This window comes from Rhyacophila brunnea, unplaced genomic scaffold (assembly GCF_057557595.1).
Source record: "Rhyacophila brunnea isolate RB1 unplaced genomic scaffold, BYU_Rbru_1.0 scaffold_4, whole genome shotgun sequence".
NCBI lineage: Eukaryota > Metazoa > Arthropoda > Insecta > Trichoptera > Rhyacophilidae > Rhyacophila > Rhyacophila brunnea.
The window spans coordinates 6200657-6225621 of NW_028233068.1; the positions used below are offsets into that span (position 1 = coordinate 6200657).

At 33.6% G+C, this 24965-nt stretch overlaps 1 protein-coding gene across 1 annotated transcript; it reads right to left on the minus strand.

Annotated features, from left to right (window-relative positions):
* Nucleotides 1-2559: 2559 nt before the first annotated feature.
* On the minus strand, nt 2560-16900 carry LOC147066756 (cofilin/actin-depolymerizing factor homolog). Its single transcript, XM_085954134.1, has 4 exons — nt 16765-16900; nt 4723-4913; nt 4320-4451; nt 2560-3631 (listed from the first exon to the last, which is right to left on the minus strand). The coding sequence occupies exons 1-4, from the start codon at nt 16765-16767 to the stop codon at nt 3511-3513; spliced, it is 447 nt and encodes a 148-aa protein (XP_085810260.1). The 5' UTR covers nt 16768-16900; the 3' UTR covers nt 2560-3510.
* Between the last annotated feature and the right edge of the window lie 8065 nt (nt 16901-24965).

Genomic DNA, 24965 nt, shown 5'->3' on the forward strand with positions numbered 1-24965 from the left:
CGAGTATAACCACCATAAAGAATGATGAAGAATATTGTAGATTTGACTTGGCGACTTTGGTCTATTTTGATGTCACTCAGTGATGCCAACGGTACTATAATTATAGTACAATACTATAATTTTAATTCTGCGAAAAATGTAAAATACTATAATATTACGCCAAATACAATATCAATACTATAATTTTAAAGGATTCAAGACAAAAAATGTTCCTGTACTATATATTTTTTAGAAATACTATAATTTTTACGCCTTTGTACTATAATCAGCATAGAAAAATATGGCAACACGATGTCACTGCTTTTCCATATTTTATTGTAGCTTTTCAATACTCTCCTTGCGATCTGTGATTAATCTTTTCGCATCCTCCGATGTGTGTAATGCAAAAACCAACATAAACAAAAACTTCAACCATTATAAATTATAATACCAGCACTTGAAATGGAAAAGTTAACAAACCGAAGCGCTCTACAATTTTCTGAAGATAGTACATAACATAGTTATCAAATTTTATGTATTTTATAAAAATAAATATGATTTTTGAAGTTATACTTCTTTAGGCGCGTTTGGGAAAACAGATCAGAGTGTATTTTTGGCGTGTGACAAACTTGCGCGCGCAAATGTAACGCATTAATTTGGCATGGGACGGAAGTTTTGCCTGCCGATGGGACATAATTTATTTTGCGCGGCGACGTTCGGGTATTCTAAAATGCTGGAGGTTTGTAATTTTCAGCTGTGGCTTGGGCCGGTTGAGTGAAGACTGAATGTTGCAACTTTTATTATGATTATTCATTTTTCATTTCGGTCTCAAGCGTACATGCGCATGCGCATAGTAGTTCAATACCTACAACCAAGTAAACAGCACGTGTTGTAAACATAACCAAATTGTGTCGTAATAAAAATATATATTTATAAACAAATTTCTGGAGACTAACATTCTACACCAGTGATTTCCTAACTGGGAGGCGCGTAGTGTTGCAAAAGGAGGCGCGAAAAGTTTAACACAATAATCAATGTAGCCACAGGTTTGCAGTTTGAAAATGCATAGTTTATAAAACGGCCGCTAGTTATAAACTACATAAAAAAAAACAATCCTATAAAAGGTTGTTTGCAAACCTGTCTGAAGATATGGAGACTAATTTTATAATACCTCACTTCTACACTATTGTGAAGCGCGCTGGCTATCTTATGAAAAAATTAAATAAAAGGGTCAAATCATAATATTGAAATTAAGTTAATTTTTAAGTAAGTTAAGTAAATTGAGTTAACTGTTTGCCACTCTTCTTTTTCTTATTTTAAATGGTAAATTATTAACTTTACAATATTGCTTAACTGCTGGCACGAAATGTAAAGTGAACCAATCTTTAAATATTAACGCAGTAACCCAGGCTTTTTTTTTATTACCAAATGACTGGAAGCAAATCTTTATCTTTCCCTTTCAATGCTCTGGGATTTTCCGGTTAATAAATTAACATTGGCATCAATTTTAAATCACCAGCTAAGTTTCCACCAAGAAGCAATGTCAATGGGTTTTTAGAAGGTTTATGCCCAGGGGCAAGTGATTCTTCCTTAGATAAGAATGTACAACTAGGCATTTTTTTTCCAAAATAAACCTGTCTCATCTACATTAAATATTTGGCTAGAGGAATATTCTCCATCTTCAATAATTTTGGATAATGAGGAAATAAATTCGTTTGCAGCATCTTTATCTGCATCAGCCGATTCTCCAGTGAATTTAATATTATGATATGATATGAGAAAACCTCATTTTAAAATTGTTAAACCAACCGTTATTTGCTTGAAAAGTCGCGTTAGAATCTTCTTTTAATCTAGACTTCCAATCTTTGTGCAAACTAAGAGCCTTCGCTTGAATAACTGAAATACTCAGAGGGACATCTTTTTGATGTTGGTCATCGATCCATGATGACAAAGATTTTTCCATGTCATCCATAACTATGCAGCTATCAGAACGTCTAATAATTTCCTCGAATTATTGTCTCGATCGTGTGAAGTTTATGAGTCCTTGATTTCTTTTTGTTCATATTAACACTGCAGTTTTTCCGTTTCTCACTCACTAAACCTATCCTAGCTAGCTCACAAGCAAGGTAACGGGTGTGAGCAGGATGCAAGTGATGCAAGAAATGCACTTGCTAGGACATCTTTACCCCACAGCGCGACGTTTTAATAAACGATATTTTTTAAATGTGCGAAAGTCAAACGTTCGAAAGTCGAGGTCCGCCTGTACTATGTAAGCGCGAACATTGTTTCGTCTAATTGCATTTAGAGAGTAGGTTCATATATTTTTTGGTGAAAAATGATAAAGTTTGCATAAATGAAAATTTACGATTCCACTTATGATTTACATGGATGTGTATTATGTTATAGTTTTTTTTACTCAGTAAAGTTGCAAAGTAAAAAAAATAAAGTACGCTACAGGTAATCTCATTCTTTTGGCTAGACCGCTAAATGGTAGTCTAGTACTCTGGTAGACAACAGTCTTATGCAGGCACTTTATAAGCGAAGGAATTGGAATGGAAATGTGTTTGAAATGTAAGTATCTTATTGGCTTATAATAAAATTTATTTCACAAATAGTCAATCACTTACAAAATGGGCAATCGAATTCATTGCATATGCAATTTTTCAGTCATGAAAATTTATAAAAAATCTTTAGTTTCAGTCTAAGGTGTTTGGATTTCTAAACAATCAATGCATGTGAATATTAAGTACAATATTAATAAGATGAGCTGCAATCTGAAGATGTTCCATAAATTTTCTTATGACTCAGATTCTTACAGGCAATGTTATAAAAAATAGTGTAAAAACTACTGTTGAATAAACAACAAACAGGACTGCCTCTCGAAGAAAGCACTCGTATTATTATATATTAAAATATTATATATAAATATTATTATGTAATAAATGATTAACTTAATAATAGTATGTAAAAAATACTACCAGCATAGTATACAAAATGTTCTCGCCCTGCGGATCCAAATTACAAATTAAATGTTTACTTATATAATCATGAATAATTTCAAATAAAAATAAAATCAATCACTCGGAGATGGAAGTGACACTGTATTCACTCAATTGCCTGCATCACATCGGTTTAAAACAGTTTTTGCAATACAATATTCACCAACCAATTAATATTCCTTGTTAAGAAATTAACATCACATTTATGATTACAGTACAGATATAGAGTATAATAAGTAACAATAATGATAATAAAAATAACACTTTGCAGACTATGCCAGATAACAGAGAAATATGGTTACAGAATTAAGTGTAAAAATGCTTTAAAAATCGAATTATTTTTAATCATGTCTATAGTCATAAATAAGTAGTGAAGAGTTGTTGCGATATTGCAAAATGTTCACATGAAAGTTTGAGCATTCGACACAGAGATAACCGACATTGCAGCGGACTGCGGATAATGTGTGGCCGGTTGAAATTGGATATACTGAAGATGTTACGTTATTATAGATGATATCGTTGAGCTCCGCTCCTATTGGCGATCGGTGGCTCTGAGCTTCTCTTCCACAGATTCTTGCGAAGCCTCTGATAAGTCGGTGGCTTGGATGTACTTTTGGACTCCCACCAATGATTTCTTCAAGGCATCGAAGGAACTATAATAAAAATGCGTCATATAAGTATTTTTCTTTCTAATAATCATCTTGACTTTTTCACAAACATCTTCGGCATGCATAAAATGTTCAAAAGGTGAAGTTCACTGCATTATTTAGTCACGTGACACTCGACTAGGACTAGCTAGAAGCAGTGTTGCCATCTTTTTGACACCAAATTATAGTATGCGAAGTATCATTAAAAAAACTTTGTATGAGTTTTAAATAATTTAAAACTAATGTAAGCCCATTCGGGACAATCTAATAAAAAAAAAATATGTAACTACAAATTTGAACACCCCTGCAACTTTAACACATGTGTCAGCCAGCCAAAGTGCAGGTAAAAAAATATGCTCTTCAAAACAAAAACGGAAAGTAAATTACAACACCATTTAACCGCTTGAATAGGCTTTAGAAATGATTTGCATATTTATTATTATTAATTAATTTTTACTCTTCTAGTCTAATAATATATGTCAGATATGCTTTTTCATAGGAAAATTTTTATATCACATCACTGTGGGGCCAAAAGTCAGTAACCTTCAAAATGATTACCAATTTTGGAGCAGCGGTAACTCGGATAATATTAGAATAACACCTATACCTTCTTGAATGTCAAAAATAAGACGTTTATTAATGCTGGAAACAAAATTGAAGGGATAAAAAGAAAGCGTGATATATAAAATAGTACCTGGAGTACAACATCTTCTTCTTGACTTTGGCAGTATCCGGGCACCATGACATGAGGAAAAGCTTTTGCTTCTTGGTGCTCTCCGATGTTCCTTGACACTGGTGCATATACTCAAAGTCAAAGAGACCATATCTATAATAAAAATTAACAGTGAGTGGCGAGTACCATTTATAAACTTAATGATAAACATCTAAAGTGCCACTAAAATTGGTAGAGTTGCCGCCTTTGTATAAAGAAACCGTGGGTAGGCGGGTTCCAATGGGTTGGGCAAATGGCTAAAAACTACACGTAAAAAACTGTACCAATTTAACCACCACTCTGTGGAGCCTCCTCCATATGCTCCGTTTAGGGGGAAATTTGGTAGGATACAAAAAAGGTAAAAAAAGAACTCATAAAACCCGACCTGCATTCTCCGGTTCCCCCTTTCTGAAGATCTTCAAGGAAGGTCTCATACTCGGCGTTGCGGTCTCCGATCACCTCAACGTCGATCTGCTTCTCATCCTTGATGTAAAAGACGACATATCGGTGCTTTTTGTCTTTCTTTATTCCTTCGTAAGTTGTCTTGCAGATGTCTGACACGGTTACTCCTGAAGCCTGAAACGATATATTGTATTTATGATTAATAAATAAATTAGGTTTTGAGTAAATTTGAAAAAAAATCCCAAACGGAGATATACAGTGGAAGCAGTGGCGGTTCCTCTAACAGTCTAACACCATGCGAGTGCAACTCACTTCCTACATTTTTTAGGACATCCCTCAACTTGTCATTGTTATTCATACATGTATCCAGGGGCGTAGCAAGGTGTTTTTGCACCCAGGACAGTAACAAAAAATGTGTGAAAAAAAATGATCAGTTACCTTTGACAAATTTGAATAGTATGGATTAAATAATAATAACTCATGATATATAATTATTATATATTCTTTTTTATATACCCCCTAAAACTAAATACAACATTCAAAGACCCCAATTTTATTTTTATAGTCCCTACAGCCTAGCTAGTCACTTCATGAACACGAATATCATTGTCACATTCCCTCCACAGATTATTTAATATAATACTTTAAGGTGAAGCCTTTACTGAGCTTTTTTTAGAGAGGCACCTAGCGGAATAATACGAAGCTTGCAATTTGAGATTTTTTTTTGATAATCTACAATTTCAACTGTATTAATTAATAAATATGTTTTATATAATATATATATATAAATAAAATTTTATTTATGTATGGTCCCAATATTGAAGTTTGATTTGATATAAATAAAAAGGATTTCAAGTTATATATAAAAAATATTATATATAAAAAAATATTAAAACTATGAATTAGTCAAAAATCTCTTAGGCGATGCTTAGAAAACTTAAACTAAATTTTAATAATAAATATGACGATAAAATATATGTAATAATAAGATGCGGTATGATTCAACAAATTCACATTTTTTACAATTGTAAGTTTATCTTTGACTTGAAATAAAAAATATTTTTCTTTTTAATGTTTTCAAGATACATATTTATTAATTAATACAGTTGAAATTGTAAATTATCAAAAAAAAAATGTCAAATTGCAGGCTTCGTATTTTTCCGCTAGGTGTCTCTTTCAAAACGGCTCAGTAAAGGCTTCACTTAAGGATAAAAAAAATATATGTATAGTATTTTATTATTAATTATAGATACTCTCATCATGAACTTTACTGGTGATAGAACGTTCGTTTCGGCAAGTGACATGCGTAAAAAATTTACTTTAGTATAAAAAGCAGAGCACTCTTTGTATTCTGTTCATATGGGAAAAATAGTGAATTTTCAAAAGTATAAATAAATAGACAAAACTACGAAATAATCATTTTTTCGGAAGTATGAAAGCAGCCATTTTATTATTAGCTCTTCCTATAAGGTTCATATTTTGGGTCGAAAACATATTTAAAAATAACATGTAAATTCTCCAGACCCGGGACATTGAAACCCGAGACCCATGACTTCGTAAGCGGATGCTTTTACCATTTATCGATCACAGAAGCAGCCAATATCATCAAAGAATGCAGTATTGTCAAACATTTCTGCGAGCAACTTCAATGCACGAGTTCTAAGACGGAATTTTTATACTATAAATAAATAGTGAACCAAAACAAACAAGATAAAAGTTGGTTTTTAAAGAGATAAAAATTCTGAAGAACTTTTCTGTCATCGATAATAAAAGGGTGTATAGTCACAGCATATAATAATAGAGGAAAAACATATTGGAAGTATGTGTCATAACTGAAAACATATTTATGAAAAAAAACTATATAAATCCAAGGTCATGATAAATTTTGATAAAAAAAAATATCTAAATTAAAATTGAGTGGGTGGATAAACCTGTAAGTGCATTAAAATTAGAAGAGTTGCGAGATTTCTTGCTAAATAAATTTATCAGTGTGGTGAAATAGGTTGGTAAAATCGAAATGATTTTATTCTACTTCCGCCATCTTTAAATGCTCATCATGAACGGGAGATAACATTCTTCGATTAATGTTATTCCGATGTATAAATATTTGTATAATTATTATTAAAACCCACCGCGATGCTACAAGATAAACCTACACGCCGCAAGGCTAACATAGCAAGAAACGCAGGATGCGACGCTAACCGAGGTAGTAGCGCGACTATGTGCTTGTCCTACGCTTCGAGGAGTTTGACAAGGTACCGTTAATAGGTTAATTATAAGAGGTATACGAATACCGTAAAAATATTGCATGTGCCATGTGTAGCGAATTCTTGAACCTTCGAAAAAACCTTCATTAAGATTATTTAATATGTAAGATGGCGGCCAAAATCACTAAGCCCCGGTTCTTCCTTTTATAATATAATTTTGTTTTGCTACTCCAAAGTGTAAAATATTAATAATATTATTATGGGCCATTTTAGTCGCGCCGATAGCCGCAATCGGGTAACCACGCCGAGTTTCCCGCGTTAGTGTATCAAAGTACAAATTTCTATTCTAACATTCAAATACGTGTTTTCTTCCACTTAATTCAGTATTTTTTTCCAATAAGTAAATTCTCGATGCTTTTAAAATTTAAACTAGGGTTATAATAATAATATAACAAAATATTTTGTTATCGGTAAATTTAAAAAAAATCTACCTATGCGGTTATTACACAAACCGCAAGAAAGACGTGTTGTGTTAACTTGTAGAATGTAGACAATTGAATAATAATTATAATCCGTTAGGAAACTATACCCAGATTTAAAATATTTAAATGTACTCGCTAAGCATGATAAATCGGTCAGTTGCAAAAACAGATAAACTCTTTCAATTAATACTATAACAAGCATCTACATTAATATGTACATCATATTATTAAAAATAGTTTTTTGGCAAATGAACGAATCGGAACTTGAAAGAGTTCAGTGGCACCCAGCAATTAAAATTCAATGAATAAGAATATTATATTATACTGGTCCACTTTACCTGTCGTCATTTTCACATAACAGAGGCACGCCACCAGTATGATTTTTTCAGTGGTCTTCGAAAGAAACGTGCGCCGTGGCGCAGCAAATCCCCCCCCCCCCCCCTCCCGTGAGCAAAAAGATTATGAGCGGCTGATAGAAAAAATAATCATTCCAGAAAATCTGAAACGCGATCAAATGATAGATTTTATTCAGCCGAGAACAAAAATTAAACTTTACTTATTGCAGGAATTACGCACAGTTAGATAATATTATGATTACTAAGTGTTGGCAACCAATTAATTGTACTAAAAGTATAACTTTCATTTCGTGAAAAATGTAAAAAACATACTATGATTTTATTTTATTTAATGGTAATTCCTGTAATTCTGTTTTTAGTAACATAACTTAACTGATGGTCGTGTACTATTTTCATTTGTTTCCGTGTCACGTTTAAATTTTCAATATTAATTATGATCGTTGTCCTCCACATAAACATATCAACTAACCGCTTGCCATAAAACTATAATAATATAAAAAATGCATTAGAAAATCTGTTTACCCAAAATTGCAGCGCGAAAGCGAAAGGAAGGCAGTTTGAATATAAAACGCGATTTCGAGATTATTGATTTATTGAGAATGTCAAAAAATATTAATGTAACACGAGAATATTTTTTTTATAAATCAATTTTTACAAATATTCTTCATTTGATATTTTCCCGTACAGAATGAAAATTGAGAGCTTTAGGTATTCTCGGATAAAAAATATCGTAAGGTTTATTTCTGTTCCTTTTTAAATATTTTGTAGGGCTCGCGGATTCACTATTCAATGCTAGCGTTATTTATTATTCTGCGCATACATAGAGCTTTTGATCGAGAATACGCGACTCGAGAATTATTGAGAAATAAATTTTCCATTTGTCGAGCAATCATCAATGAGAATATCGATAATTCGACTAATTGCTATTAGAAAAAAAGTTTAAAAACATAACAAAGGAATTTTAAAACGAAAAAAAGAAAGCCGACGACTTTGATCTGAAATGGAAACTGTAGAGTTCCACGAGAAAAGAATCGCTTAACTTTGACAGGACCGGTACGAAATATCTTATTCGCCGATAAACAAAATATTGGGTAGGAATTCTGTGTTAAAAAATCTCGAAACCAATTTAGAAATTTCGAAAAAAAAAATTCTCGAAAAACGAAAATACGCTATTGGCAATTCAGTCTTCGTTTGTATCATATTTATTTGTTTAGGTTAATTTACTATTATAGTATAGTATAGTCAACTTATATATTTTTTTTTTAAAGCCACCGGTGGAGATGGTCGTGACCGACTGGATACTCGGGATAGAGATCCTTAATGTGCAGGTGCAGTTGGTCATGGACCTGAATGGTCTGTAGCGCCAGCTGAAGAAGTTTAAAAAAATATTATTCATTATACCGAAAATTAACCGTCTCATCCCAAATTATATCTTAATAATATTAATTATCAAGCCGAAATAGAAAATGCTAGCGATACTATAATAGGCTACTATAAAATTGTTATAAATATTATATCAGCGGTACTATTCTAAAAGCTGGCCTCTAGCATTCGAGCATAAGCAGTCAACCGGTGATGTAAAACGGACTGAATAGAAACTGTAACTAACCAGGCGCAGCGTTGCTAACTCTGCTCTTTTCTTGTTAGAATCTAGCATTTATGACTAGGCAGACGTCTAGCATGCAATATTTGCATCTTGCGTGTAGCGTTAGATCTAACGTTTTTCGACACAACGCCTTAAAACTTCTCATAATAAAGCAGCAAAAATAATATATACCAGATTTGCTTAAAATCAAAATGCCGGTCGTTTGTACCATATATTTTATAAATAAAGTATATTGAAAATTAATAGCATTGACGTAATGGAAAAAATATTATCGAAGACTGGGTAGAAAGCCCATCTAAGAACGTATAACGCGTCTAAATTCGTGTTAATTATTTTGCTACGAGCCTCCCCTGCTCAACGACATAAATGTAAGTCAATTTTAACAAGTTGATCAATCTCTAAGTAGATGAATTGAACGTTGAGATCCTTTCTACTTTTGTCGACTCAGGAGTGAATCATCATTTGAGTCATCATGCCTAAAGTGACCAAAGTGATGACTGATTATAACTCGAATTGGCATCTCATTCTCACTTGTTTCACTTGACATCTCGATTACGACTATCCAGCCAACATCAATAAATGAGAACATTCCTTTCAACTTAACAGACAGTTGAACGATAAAAATCACCGTGTGAGAACGCTGCATGGAGTACCCTATAAAGTTGATACCAAATCCCATCATTGTTTACCACTAACAAGGAAGGTGTATTGCGTATGTAAAAGTATTATTTCTACAATCTTTTCCATGGTTTTAGAACAGTTCCCCATTATTTAAGGGACCACTAAGATATAATATCCCCGAATAATTTAATTAATTATTTTTCAATGCATAATGCGAATGAGAGCAATGCTTTCATCATCTGTCATCGACTTCAAAATGCTGTTTTTTTATTTTTTGAATTGGAACCAGAGACCGTACGCGTTCGGCCTTAAATTTTTGGAAAATTTAAAATGAACTAAAGGTAAGATGCTATCGACGCCACACGCATCGTATTATTCTTTGGCAAAGCTATTTTACCCACCAAAAAATGACAGCAACCACATGAGGGGGGGGAATGAAATTTAGGTGACATGATAGCTACGCGGGAGCATTTTTTGATTTCTGTAGGTATTTGCTGTCTGCATAAAAGTCAACGAACCCGACAGCAAAAAACGTACCGTACGCGGATAGCTATAGCTGCTCGCGCAGCAGATTCACGTGGGTCTTCAAAAAACCATTACCAATTTACTGCGCCATTGGAGATAATTAATAATCAGTACTAACACTAAGAATGCATACACAATGTCACAATAGACAGTATATAACAATAAAGGTGTATTTGACCACTTTAACAATCGTAATGAATATGTAGTGATTGAGGGTGGATGTAGGTAAAAACATGTAATAATCACAATGTATTCCTAGAAATAAATAAAAATCATATTAAACCATAATAAATTGCACCTTACTTTTCCAGTTGATCATATTCCCACTCTCCCTTGTAGGTATACTGGAAAACTTATTTTATGGCATAAAATCTTCTCACCCCATCTCGACACATTTCCAATAATAATTATGATATAAAATCAAACGCAGAGCTTGTGATTTCTTGCAATAATCCAGCATGTAGGATTCACGTTTCGTTATATTTTTTAGCTTCTCAAAATTTGAAGCTGTTTGCGGTGTCGAAAACGATTAGATTTAACGCCACACGCGCCAGTATGTATTTTTGGTAAAAATCTCGAGTTTCTCATTTGGTGATTTCTCGAGAAGTGAAAATCTCAAAAAAATCGAAATCCTTTCGTATTGTTTCTCGAAAATTTTCGATACAAGAAATAATTATTACAACGTCTACTCAAAGCGTCGATACGTGTAACGTACTTTATGAGCTAAACACGTTCCGTATTAAATATTTTTATAGGAATGGTCTGGAAATCACCCATGAATCTATTTATCTAGGGCCATGTGTGTAACTGAAAATTGGGGCTATGAATCTGAATTCACCCGGGCAGTAGGAGTAGGCGAATATTTTTGGCAAAATTCCCCATGACATCTATAGCTAGGCTAAACAGAATTTGAAAGAGCAAGAACATAGTTAGCTACTAGAGCTAGACACACTAAGGGACGTATAGTAAGATCGTAGTAGATAGTAGTCTTCGTCGTGTGCCTTTACGGTGTCGAAACTTGGACACGGAGGATTAGGAGTGAGAAAGAGACTTGAGAAGTGGCGCCGGAGAAAGGTGCTTAAAACACGCGCACAAACGCCTCCATAACCCCGCCGAGGGTAGAGGAACCTGTTATGGTCAGTGAAGGTCGCGAATCTGAGCAGTTGGAATAATAGCGCCCGGACACGTGCATGGATTTACTGGCAGCAATAGTGTGTATTTTAAACTATCGTGACAATAAATGTGTGCACGTAAAAGTGCTGACTGTCTCTCCAATCTCATTCTTCAAAAGTAAGCGAGACGCGATGTTGTCATTTTATGGTACTACATATTTGACAGGTCGTAAAAATCGGTTAACATCAAAATGAGTTTCCGCGGTGTAGTTCGATTTTTTGCCAACAGGTCCGCCACAACCGTTCTACTGCGCAGGTGCAGATCGAAAATATCCCAACTGTCGCATGAAAATTCAGAAGCTTCCGAACTTTTTTGATTCATGCATGCAATCTTGCAACTGCAGTTTACATGTTCACACGTACATTTTATTGGTATAGCCGCGATAATATGTACTGCCAGCAGTAAATCCATGCACGTGTAAAAGGGGTACAACGACGACAAAGAAGGGACAGCTAGCTAGCAAGCATTAAATTGGTGCTGTATTAATACCACGCCACCGACAACAATATAAATCCAGCCGAGAGACGATGGAAACAGAAAAGGAAGTGCAATGCTATTTTTCAATTCATATTATTTATTAACAGCATTCACTATTCATTATAATTTGATTGATTTGAATGTAATATACCCACACTTTATAGGCAGGCTACCGATCTTTCAATTAGATAAATATGCTAATTTTATGTAGCATACACAGTCCCATAGCTGCAACAGTAAATTATTGACGATCCATGCAAATCTTTTGGGCGAGAAAATAATCAACTAGGTACGTCATCGATAAGAATTTAAATACTACAATAATAATGGTACCTATAAATTAAAATAAAACAAAATATGTAGTAGATACTAATTTAACTTCGTTTAATAATAAACGGGGCCGGTTTCGTCCGTTTCGTTGACATTTTCAATTGGTACTGGTAAGGGGCAGTACCTACTTCTAGTAATATGGCACAGAGGTAGCGGTGTCTATTTTGAATCCAAAATTTGCGAACTTTTTGGGGCACCGTCAAACGAGATAGTTTTAAACCCACTAATAAAAAGGAATGTAGAGTATAATTTCATAACTTTGCACTCCGGCTCTAGGATGAAAATGGTGGGATATATTCTAAACACATTTATTTTACATATAATACAAGTGCAAGTAATGCAACAGTAAAGTAATTTAATGTATCAGTAATGCAAGTGAATATCATTTGATCTAGTTTATTAGCGGTAATCTGGCAGAGGCCTATCATTATAAGTAGTATAGTAAAGAGTGCAAAAAAAGTGCAAAGTTATAATACTCTACATACGATGACCATACGTCTTTTATTTTAGGGCAGTGTCCGTTTTGTTTTTTATATTATATATTAATATGTTTTGTGTATTATAAAGTCTATTATAAAACTCACGCGCATAGTTCAGAGCGGCAAAAACACTATAAACGAATGTGATTACTGATTACAAATATTAAACAAAACAAATTCCTCAGATTTGTTATTCAATTGAATCATTTTAAACATCAGTTCTTCCCATTTTAGTTGTAGGTACCTACTTACAATTATTTTGAGTAAGTATTTTAAGCCTTTCTGATCGATATTTTTTTTTGCTTGAAAACGATTTTTTTTATTCGAAAGATCAGTACATGGCATCATCATTTGAAAATGATTTCGGGCGTATTTCCACCGGGGCTGTTCTCGCGAAGCGCATTCTGGATGTTCAATTTTTTTCCAGTTTTTCCAACACTACTGGTCGTATACCTATGACGAATAACACGAACAATGTAGGATTACAAGGCGTCAATAATTGTTACTAGTTTATCAGCGTAGACCAGTGGTTTCACGCAGCCCCACATTGAATAATCCAGAGGCGTCAAATCGCACGACCTTGGAGGTCAATTAATTGACAGGTCCGTTTCTCGAAATCAACTTATCGCCAAATTTTTATTTCAACAAGTCAGTGGTTGCGGTCGCCGTCCTGTGGAAACCACATCTCGTCCGGATCGATGTCATCCATAAAAAAAATCATTGAGCATGGTCCGGTAACGATCTTTATTGACCGTAACGCGAGCACAGGTCTCATGAATTAAGGAATAAGGTTCGATGATGCTACCGACGAGTAAACCGCACCGTACGATGCATTTTTACAACCTTTTTATTAGGTCGTATTCTTATTTGTCTGGTGGTTGTATATCCAGTACAAATCTTGCAATCGATTTTTAACTAACTTGCCGACTAGCTAGACATTTGAAACTTTTGGAATATATCAGAACACGATGCCAATGCATTTTTTAAATACTTTTAGCCATCTTTATGCACAATTGAATTCATTTTCAGTTAATTCTGTTTTGTATGAAAAGTTATTTCGGAAGAAATCCGTAATCCAATTCACTATTATTGGTTGCTAGGGGTCTGGGGTCCTAGCAACTAAATTACTAATATATACGCGCGTCACTATGGAAATCAATATGAATTTCAAAATGACATTTCAGTATTATTTCTATCAAGTACAAATTTTTTTGATCGTTGAATCTAGTCAAGTCAAGTTTTTATGATTCAACAGAAAATTTAAAAACGTTGTATATAAAAAGTTCTATTATCTTGTAATTATTATAAATGTAATGTAGCCTGTAGGTTCTCTTTTGGATTGGTCATTGGTTTGTCATCAAACCCATTAAGTCAAAAATAAGCCTCATTGCCGAACTCAATTTTGCGATAGAACAACGGGTTTAGTCCAACTGCTCTAGAGCCCAATATTTCCAATGATTTAATTACTGCACCAGCCGGATCTTATACGGATATACGCCAAGATCGTTGCGCAAAATTTTCCACGTAGTGGACGGACAGAGGCCATTGCTGCGATAGTTAGTGTTATTACGTCATTTATATTAAGAGTATAGATCCACCAGTATAAGTTGTCCGCTGAATGAGGGCGCCACATGCTAACATTATCGTTCAATAACTTTTTATACCGTGATGAGCTTAGTTCTAAATTCGAACACCGGACGAATAAAATTATGATGATACATCTATAGTATGAGGCACGAAATCTATCCACAGTTCGGCGGTTGGCTTTGTCAGATGTAAGATTATGTGCGCTATAAAAATGACGAAGTCGTCTATAAGTTACGCAAATCGACGACAGATGCCCAAAGTAAATTTGCATAATTTGGTAGCGGTGTTCAAGCGTATTCATGATAATTTGCCAGATTAATACTGACCATACATTTGAAAAAGTGAGCGCAGTGTCACAGCTCGGTTTGATAGTTAACCGTTTCGTAAGTTCTATATAGCTAGTTATATGTCATTTTACATAATATTTTTAAATGGTGGCATTTGTCCTTGTATAAGAATGATCATCGCATTATTATTAATTATTAGATTGGCGGTGGATGACTGCTACACTAGATTTTGTCATTATCGATAATAATTAGTATTATTTATTTTATTATTGACATAATATCTCAATACCTAGATCCATTGGTTATGTTATGACGTTATGCATGGCCCCCACAAGGGGGGCTGACAGGGCTCTAGCCTGGGGGCCCTGCGTGGCGCGTCTACCTTATCAGTGAGATAAACAGTCATCTCAAATTTGCTCTAATGGTAAAAAAAGTCGCTTGCTGTGCAATTTTACTTAAAGAATATTAGATAACATAAAATAATATGTGATGCAAATTTTGATTATTGTGTGTCGATATTAGAAAACTTCATAACTCAAGTGGATTTATTGAAAAATACATATAATCGCTAAAAATACACTGAATACCCTAAATTTTAACTGGAACACCATTTGAAAAACGTTTTTGTTGAGCGTCACACTGCTTTTAACCCTAGCAATAGGTAGGGGGGCCTTGACGGATTCAGGATGTGGGGGCATTGACGTTATGAGTAATAGCAATATCATTGTATTAGATCAATGATACTCAACCTTTTTTTTCTTCGGGCCAAATACATAATACTTATGTATTTGTAAAGTAACGCGGGCCGCATCACTACTGGTGTGACGAAAAAAATCATGAAATCCCCCTTTTTTACAAAACATTTTTGAGATTTTAAAAATTATGCGTGTTTTTTTAATTAATCGTGTGCAATAATAGCAACACTGTTATACCAGATCTGATGTGGACCATAATGACAATCCTCTTCGGGTGTCACTCTGTGCGTCAAAGTCTAAACGAATATCAAGATATACGAAATTCATGATAATTAATGTGTTTCGGGCCGCACATAAAAGCTTAAAGGCCCGCAGGTTGAGTATCGCTGCTTCAGATGATGAATGATAATTGATAACGAATTATATTGACAAAATATATAATAGGTGCCTATTATGTACCTATCTACCTACCTATACCCATGCCCATGATACAAAATGAAGATTATATTATTATTTTAGAGTACTTAGATACCTACCATAATTAAATTTCGACAGTTTACCTATTCCAGGCATAAAACAAAATAACTACCACGCATAACGGATTAGAATTAATTTATATAGGTATTTATAAATACCAATATAATGATATACCTACAAGTTTTATAAAATTGTGAATAAACTTGGAATATGTACCTAAGTATTACACACGATGCTCAAAATAGACAATACGTGTTCATGCCATCTATAAATACTTTACATAGTTTTTTTTAATGTGGTATTAGAGTCAAATGAAACTATTATCCATTGAAGAGTTATTAATACGTCATGTTAGTATAACCATTTCATAATCTAAAGTTAGATAAAATTTGACAGATTGTCAAAAAAGGCGTTGCAGCGAGAATGTAACGCTACCGGCAGGCGACCGGTGACTAATTAAAATCATATTTATAATAATTTAGATTGTACCTAATAAATAAATTTCAAGCAAATTCCACAATGCAGATAGTTGTTGGAATAAATTTATGAAAAAGACGGCCCCTGTGGTTTGTAATGATTGTAAAATTCATTGCAAAACCGGAAAGCTGTGCCAAATAATATGGCGGAGCCGGTCCCTCTGCGAGGATAGACATATTCGTCACACAAAAATAATTGACGACTGTTAACAATAAAAATATTAGGACTGTATCTCGTTAGACTTACCATATTAGGTGATTGATCACTAAATTAACACTAAATAATCGATTAATAGGAGTAGAACACAAAAATCGAATAAATACTACTGGCGGGTGGCACTTATTTGCACTTTTCAGTTATATAGTGTTGCCATCTTTTTATCACCCAAATAAAGTAGGTACATTTTTTATGCTATAATTATTATCAAAGAGGTTCAATTTCACAGACATATTTTAAAAAGACGTGTTTCCGCAAAAATATGGTACCTAAGCGTTGTTTTCGGTTAAAATAAAAATAGGTGAAAAACTCCTTTTATAATCTATAGAAACTAAAAATGTATGAAATTTAAGGTCCATTTACCTGGATCACCCAATGTTAAAACTCCAACTTTTTTGTGTGCATTTGTTTGTGCATCGTTAGTGCACGTTTGTGCACGATTTTTTTTCGTTTGTGCACCTATAATAACCGAAAAATTCCAATTTCAAATTGGGTGTTCCAGCTAAACGTTGGGTCACCCAATGTTGAAATTTCAACTTTTTTTGAGTGCATTCATTTGTGCATCGTTAGTGCACGTTTGTGCACGCGTTTATTTCGTTTGTGCACGCACATTAAGGGGGTTATTCGCATTTCAATTTGGGTGACCCAGCTAAATGCTGGATACTTGTGTCACTAAACTTATATTTTTTTCAAAATTTAAATTGTAAGCACTAGTGCGTTGGTAGCTAACGTTAGTGCACGATTCTTTTTTGTCTTTTCATCTGTATTCAGCGCGCTATTAAATTTTTAAGTTTGTATGCAAAACCTGACTGCGTGGGTTTAAAAATATTTCTTTTAGTAAAATCTCTTGTCGCATAGCTAATGCGCAATCCTGCATACTTTTTTATTTTTTTTCTCATATAGTGCGTGAGTTATTCGATATGAAATATTTGATGAACGTTAAGTAGAACCATCCAACAAACTTTTTAAATTTTTTATTATGTCATCAATTTGCCTATTATTAGCTTACGTTTGTGCACGTGCTTTTTTTGTTTTCGAGATTATATCGTGAGAGATATTAGTTCTCTAAATTCAGTGACTTGATACTTGAACAAATAAATTTGCGTTAAAAAAATTTTCTTAAGTGCATACGATTATGTATATTTATTTAAAATTTTAACACGATTTTTCAAATTTTTATCTTTTATATTAACCTAGAAAATTAATTTTGAGTGGCCGTCAAGTTTTAACACCAAACATTTTTTTCCACATTTTTAAATGCATACCTTTGAGTAATTTAATTATATGATTTTTCATATATTTTTTATTGTTTTTCCATGTAAATTACGCGAAAAATTCGCATTTTTCCATTTTCACTAAGTACCCCGTCAAAATATCCCGAACAAAAACAACCGCATCCGCATGGATGGTCTGGTCAAAAGAGTTTCGCAAAACAGCCAACACGGCTCTTATCTACCTGTTTTCCATTTATACTAATTAATGATAATCAACATCTTCGTGCTTCAATTTGGAAAGCACCTGTATATATTTTTATTGGTGCGTCGTCAAAATATACTTTGCAAAGGCATTCGCAACAGTTATAGCTGTCACCAAAAACTGTTTTCATCACTCCAATGTCACAATATAATAATATTATACTATTTATTGTTATTTATCTTACAAATTATTGATGGCTTTCACTGTATCTTTAGACCTCGTGCGTTCATAAATGTTTCGTTATGCATTAATTTATGACGAGCAAGCTTTATATCCAACGCTAGTTACTTTAAAAATCCCAATTTTAAGTACGTTTAATAATAAGACAACCAATAAACAAAATTATAAGTAGTTATTATCCACCTTATCGTTTCGAATGACAGCGTATGAATCATGTATAATTAATAATTATTAAATATTTGTATTTTGTCATATATTGTCTATGATTATATGTATACTAAGTTTGTTGTCGTTGCCTATCATACGTCAAAATCTTCTGTCACATGTGATGCGCCTTTCAGGTTTAGGGTACTGGAAATACTATTTAATACAAGTTTATCCGTCTATTTACCACATCCCTGCTTAAGCAGTTATAGTGGATAATTATTGTTCTCCCTAGAATTTTCCCAGCACCTAGTAACTACATTGAAGTATTCTATGGTAACAATGTCACGATAACGTCGATATTTTTTTCATTTCCTAATACCCATCATTTTCTACACACCCAGTGCCGTGGTCAATATTGATGGATGAGCCATAATGCACCAGCACCTATGCCACATACGCTCCACGGAAATAACTAGGATGCCATCTGAACTGAGAGAATCATACTCTGTTTAACACTGTCATGAGACTTGTAGCTCTATAGCACACCGGTGCGCCGCTAGACGGTAGGTGTGTCGCGGTGCATTGCTTGCAAAAAACAAATAATTTTGTATATTATACGATAATTACTTAATAACCAAATTTGCGTACATATAAAAATATATGTTCTGTAATATATTTTCACCTGCATGAACTTAATAAAACAATGCAAAGTCAGAATGAAAATAATATATTGACGTGCTCTGATAAACTAGGAGTTAAGACGAGGATCTCTACAAATGTATCAAAGGACCTACCAGACCACCATTAAAAACAAGCAATTAATTTTGGATCTGTCTCAAAAACAAAAAACTTTGCAGCAAAAGAAATTTCATCATTACATTCATACAATCAATACGACTGGATTCGAAACCCTTTCGCAACCAATGCCGAAAATTCTATAGAAGCGCTTTCGTTGAAGTTGAATTGAGAAACGATGGGACTCTAAAAACTAAATTTTGCAGATGTTCCATTGGCTATTTTCTGGATTTCGGTTAAAAAAGAATATTCTTGGATTTCCGACAAGGAGTAAGATAAACACAAATTACAAATTTGCTCACATATTAAAAATAATTGACTGCAGCGCTATTTTATTACGCTGGTATTAATAATTTAAAACATTCGATTGTAGGTTACAATAATTATTTATTATTATTGTGTCAATATTCGACAAACAAATATTCTTAACCAGACAACTAACCATAATTCAAGTGGATGTATTAATAAATACAAACATTCAATACCATTAATTTTACCTCAAACACCATTTTAAAAACTCTATTTTAGAGTATCACACTGTCTTTAACCTTAGCGATAGGTAGGGGGGGCAAATATCCTAGTCTGGGGTCCCCCTTCAGGATGTGGGGCCCATGTTTTGGTGTACAAATTGTTTAACATGCGGTGTGTCACTGTCTTCTGTGAAGACCTGTGGTGTGTCGTGGAGAAAAGGTTGCGGGGCACTGATTTACATACCGGTGCAAGTCAGTTTACAGAAAGCCAGGCGGGAACCGCGCCAATTTTTATTGCTGATTTTGGCAAAATTCATGAATACAAAAATGAAAACCTAACCTAACAAATAATCCAGTGGGTATATCAGCTATTTTCAAAATTTGTTTGCCGCTGGCTTCCTATAAACCGACAAGAACAATATACCTACCTACTTGCACTGTTTGAAAACACCTCAGAAACATTGGTACTTAAAAAAATATGACACCTGACAGAATTCGAACCTGTATACATTGAATTCTGGCCGATGCGCTTTACCAATTTAGTCACCAGTATTATATCCAATTACGGCATAACTAGCCGTAATGTGACTGAAGCTTTTTACAAATTATGCTAGTATTATTGACCTTTGCGGCTTGGTAAGAATACAATGGGACTCAGCTTCCAGCGGTTCCATTAATCGAGCAGACATGTTTTAAAATTGTGTTTTATGTTCATAAAGAATGTCACCTTCACAAATATTGTGATATAGTATATTCTATAAGATCCCTTTAGAGCAGTGTGGACTCCTCCAAAAGTGCAATTAGTAATATTATCAAGGCCTGAACAAAAACGATGCATGAGTGCGAGTGGGAAAGTATTCGGCACCCTTATAATCTCTGCGACACGCGCTAGAGTAAGATAAAAGGTCTACATATGTTTGAGCTAGTTTCCAAAAGTATCGCCGACAAATTGTGGTAAATCGCTTCACGTAGCGTCGTAGCTCGTGTTGCTAAATTGCTATTTTTTGTGTTAAACATAGTCATTGGTAAATATTTTTAGTTATTTAAGCAGGAAAGATGGTTTTATGTGTTGTATTAAAATATGGTAGCCGTACTGATAAGCAAAAAGATGGTATTACGCTTCATAGGTAAGTTGATACATGTTCGTGATAATTTATTTGTATATTATTATAGAAAATTATATTTTAATTCTGAGCGTCTAGTGCGAGCACTACCGAAATGGTCTATGGTCTTGAACATTTGTAGACGAATGCGTTCGCTCGCCCACAAACCAAACGCATGGCACGCAGCTTCATTTAGCAATGCAACGGGTGGCGTCTAGATGTATCTATAGTCTATGAATATTATGCTCTCTGCGAATATAATAATATTTTATAACAGCTGAGCAAAGGAAAGGGTGAAAAAATGAAATTCAACATTTATCATAAAACATCAATTATTTATTAAAATACTTTAAACTACCTTTCTATTAACAATCATCAATCCAAGAGGTACTTAACTGGGTGGTCGACTTAAACTTAAAAATGTAAGGAGGTGTAACGTTTAATTTCTTTGCTTGGTCTAAATATATTACAATAAATCATCAATGTTATAAAGGAAAAATCATGAAATTTATGATACAAAAATTAATCAATTTTCTGTGGGTAGGTAGTTACATAGGTAAGTATTGAAAGTAATAAACTTCTGTGACCAATCAAAACGTGGGCGGACATTCTTCTCAGGATGAGCACCATGGTGTAGAGTAGAGAGCCGTTACAAGGCCCAACTCGTCTGGCTCGTAGCAAAGCTATATTGGCTTCCTGGAGTCGATTCGCATACGACACAGCTCGGGCCATGTAAATCAAACCATCCACATTATGGTGAGCGTGGAATTTGTTCAAACAATTCTCATACTGCAAACAAAAAAGCATTGATAAGATCAAGCAAACATGTACAGAAATAAACAGAATATTACTTAAAGTATTTGCTGTATAAACGTATACTACGTAGTCAACAATTTATTGTTTTTACATTTCATTGATTGTTTAACCATTAGATGGGTGAGCAGCACATTGCATAGAAAGCCTTGGGGCATAGATAGCAGTGGTGAAGGGTGGAGGTAGGCTGTTAAGAACTGCCATAAATAGTGCACATTAAACTTTGTCAGTCATGCATATTTTTTTCATTGAAATAAGACAACTTACAGATGGTGTTGGGTTAGTTTTTAAAATTTAATTAAACCCTGCGAAAACAAGTCTTTTACAGATTACCATCCACATAGACTTTTTTGGAATACACTTTTTTATCCCAAATTGCTCCATGAGATTTAGTCGATCACCCTTGTCATATAGATACACATATTTCGGACCATGAATTGGATCTACAATATGGCTGCTGCTCGCTATAAAGATGTGCTTGGTGAATTGTGTGAATTGTGTGAATCTCTAAACTGTTTTACAAGTTTCACAATGCAGATAATAAACACCTCTTCTCTGAAGTGTATATTGATCTATCTAGTATCAACGATGAAACAAAGACAGATGACAAAATGACTAAGATGGTTATACATAATTATTATATCTTTAAAAATGAAAGTTTATGTCTTGTATATTAATAAAAAATGGGATGATATAACTGCAAATCAGACTGCTCTAATTAAATCCAAGCTTCGATGTCATCTGGGAATTGATCAGTGACTTTCTTGAGATGTGCACGAGCTACATCTCGTTAAGATTGAAAGGTAGATTTAGCGTATATTGATCCAAGAATTTTTATTATCTCGTAGTTGTTTGGTTGAGCCTTTATGACATTTTTGAAACATTGGGAGGCCCAGTGAAGGAATAATTGTTGAATACAATAAAACAACTTAATATATTTATACATTGGCTTTGCATGAATTATTTAAATTCGCCCACCATACAGTATTAACAATAATAATTACAACATTATAATAACATAGACTAGAACATAAATTTCAGTCCTCATACTTGATAAAAAAATAAGAAAAAACTCAGCAATAAAGTTGGATGGCAAAATTAAAAATTGGTCACGATCCTCAGCCATGAGTGAACGACCAAGAAGAAGGATGTATGTGGCAGTAAATAATTATGGACCGAGAAAAATGGAGGAAGCTAAGGGAGGCCTTCATCCAACTGTAGATCGACCCCGGCTGATGATGATGACTTGATAAAAAGCTTAGTGCCCATACGCACTTGCGGCAGGCCGCATCGCGGCTAGCCGCATATCGTTTTTTGTATGCCGGCTAGCCGCAGCGGCCTGCCGCAAGTGCGTATGGGTGAACAAAACAATTATTGTAAAGCAATTTTCTTAAGTGGTGAATACCAGGTCATATTCTATTATATACAAATTTTGATTCATAGATAGCATAAGGATCTCTTCGAATTTTCGTACTGACATACTAGTACTTTTTAGTAGTTTAAATTAAATTATAGATTCTTCAAGATGTTACACAAGATTTAACAATGAAACATTCATCAATCTTCCATACATAACTCGAAACAGGTTCAGAAACAAACCTAATTGATAAAAATGTTAGAACATGACATGGGAATCAACCCTAGATTTATCGCATGCCAGCTGAGTCAGCTTGAGAAGATCCAAGATTTTTCGAATGGGTATTTTACTGAGGCTGTTCCAAGTTAAATATTTTCAATGAAGACTTACATTCTTAAATCACGTGTATTATTTAGGAATATCAACTGTTAAGCTGTGGACCCAATAGGTTGAGCAAACGATCATATATTTCTTGTAAAAAATATCTGTTATGAGACCTCTTCTGGTTCTGTAAGGATTTTATTCTTTTCGTCATAAATTTCATTTCATACTCATGTGATATATGAAATTTATATCATAATTTTTACATTAAGTATGTAATTTTATTAATCAGACATAATTATAGGTTCATATAATTTCTTCATGTTTTTACAGACTTAACGGCCCACATGCTCAGCGTAGGTAAAAATGGAGCTTTTATGGTATTCTTTTTCTTTTTTCTTTCGACCATGTCCGATCCTAATAGGATCATCTGGGCCTCCACAGAGTAGAGGTTTGTATTGACAGATTTTGTTTTTTAGGAGAAATGGATGTCAGCCATTTGCTCAACCTATTAGGTATATTCAGAGCATAATCCTGGACATTCCTTAAACGTTTTAGATAATCTATTTATATAATTTTGAAGCCTTATTACCCTTTATATTTATTTTAAACATTTGATGACTGCATAAAGTATTTTTATTACATAAAATAGTATTTTTTTAAACTTTTCGCTCTAATGTTTTAGAATATAGTCATATTTCGGTACATCCATGTGCAGTGGTATTAATATTTTTTTAGATTCATTATTTTTTAAACGCATTTACAAAACCATTAGTAAAATTAATGTTAACATTATATAGTGACATATTTACGATAAAAAATTATATTTAATAATCTTTGTGATCCCAAATTTAACAAAAATTAGGCATTTTATTATTAAAAAATTGGCACGATTAACACATTTGAAGATAATTCTAAAGAAACTAATTATAAGCTATGTCTTTGACCATTCAAATGTGATAAACATTCTACGAATAATGTTTGCTTTATAATAATTATTGACCTAAGAATAAGGTACTATTTTTTGAAATACGCCATATTTATTGGCATTTCCCAGTGGTTAAGCTACAACATACGGTCGTAGCCATAAATTGACAAATGATAAATGAAGTAGGGAGTAAGATCATGGTAATGCCCGTGTTTGAACATGTACCGATTTAAAAAAATATTTTTTTTCGGTTAGGTTAGATTATGGTTATGGCTACGGTCGTATGTTGTGGCTTAGCCACTGGGAAATGCCAATAGAAATGGCGTATTTCAAAATAATACTACCTTATTCTTAGGTCAATAATTATTATAAAGCAAACATTATTCGTAGAATGTTTATCAGTTGTGTAATTCATGTGCACTAGAAATCGTATCTGTGGATGATCAGGGTTAAATTATTGTTACACTATAATGGTTTTTCATTGGAAAAAATATTTTAAATATAAAATATTTTTTTATGAGAAATGGATGTTTAGCCACTTGCATTACCAATTGGATCCAGAGTCATGAGTCATGACTATTTAGAATTTGAATATAAGATAGATAATGCAAAATTGCACTTGGCACATGGCATTCATCCGT

Coding starts and splice junctions, on each gene's coding strand:
- LOC147066756 (XM_085954134.1), bottom strand. Junction 4,452..4,722: donor GGGGGAACCGGAGAATGCAG/GTCGGGTTTTAT, acceptor TTTTTATTATAG/ATATGGTCTCTTTGACTTTG. Junction 3,632..4,319: donor AAGAAGATGTTGTACTCCAG/GTACTATTTTAT, acceptor TTTTTATTATAG/TTCCTTCGATGCCTTGAAGA.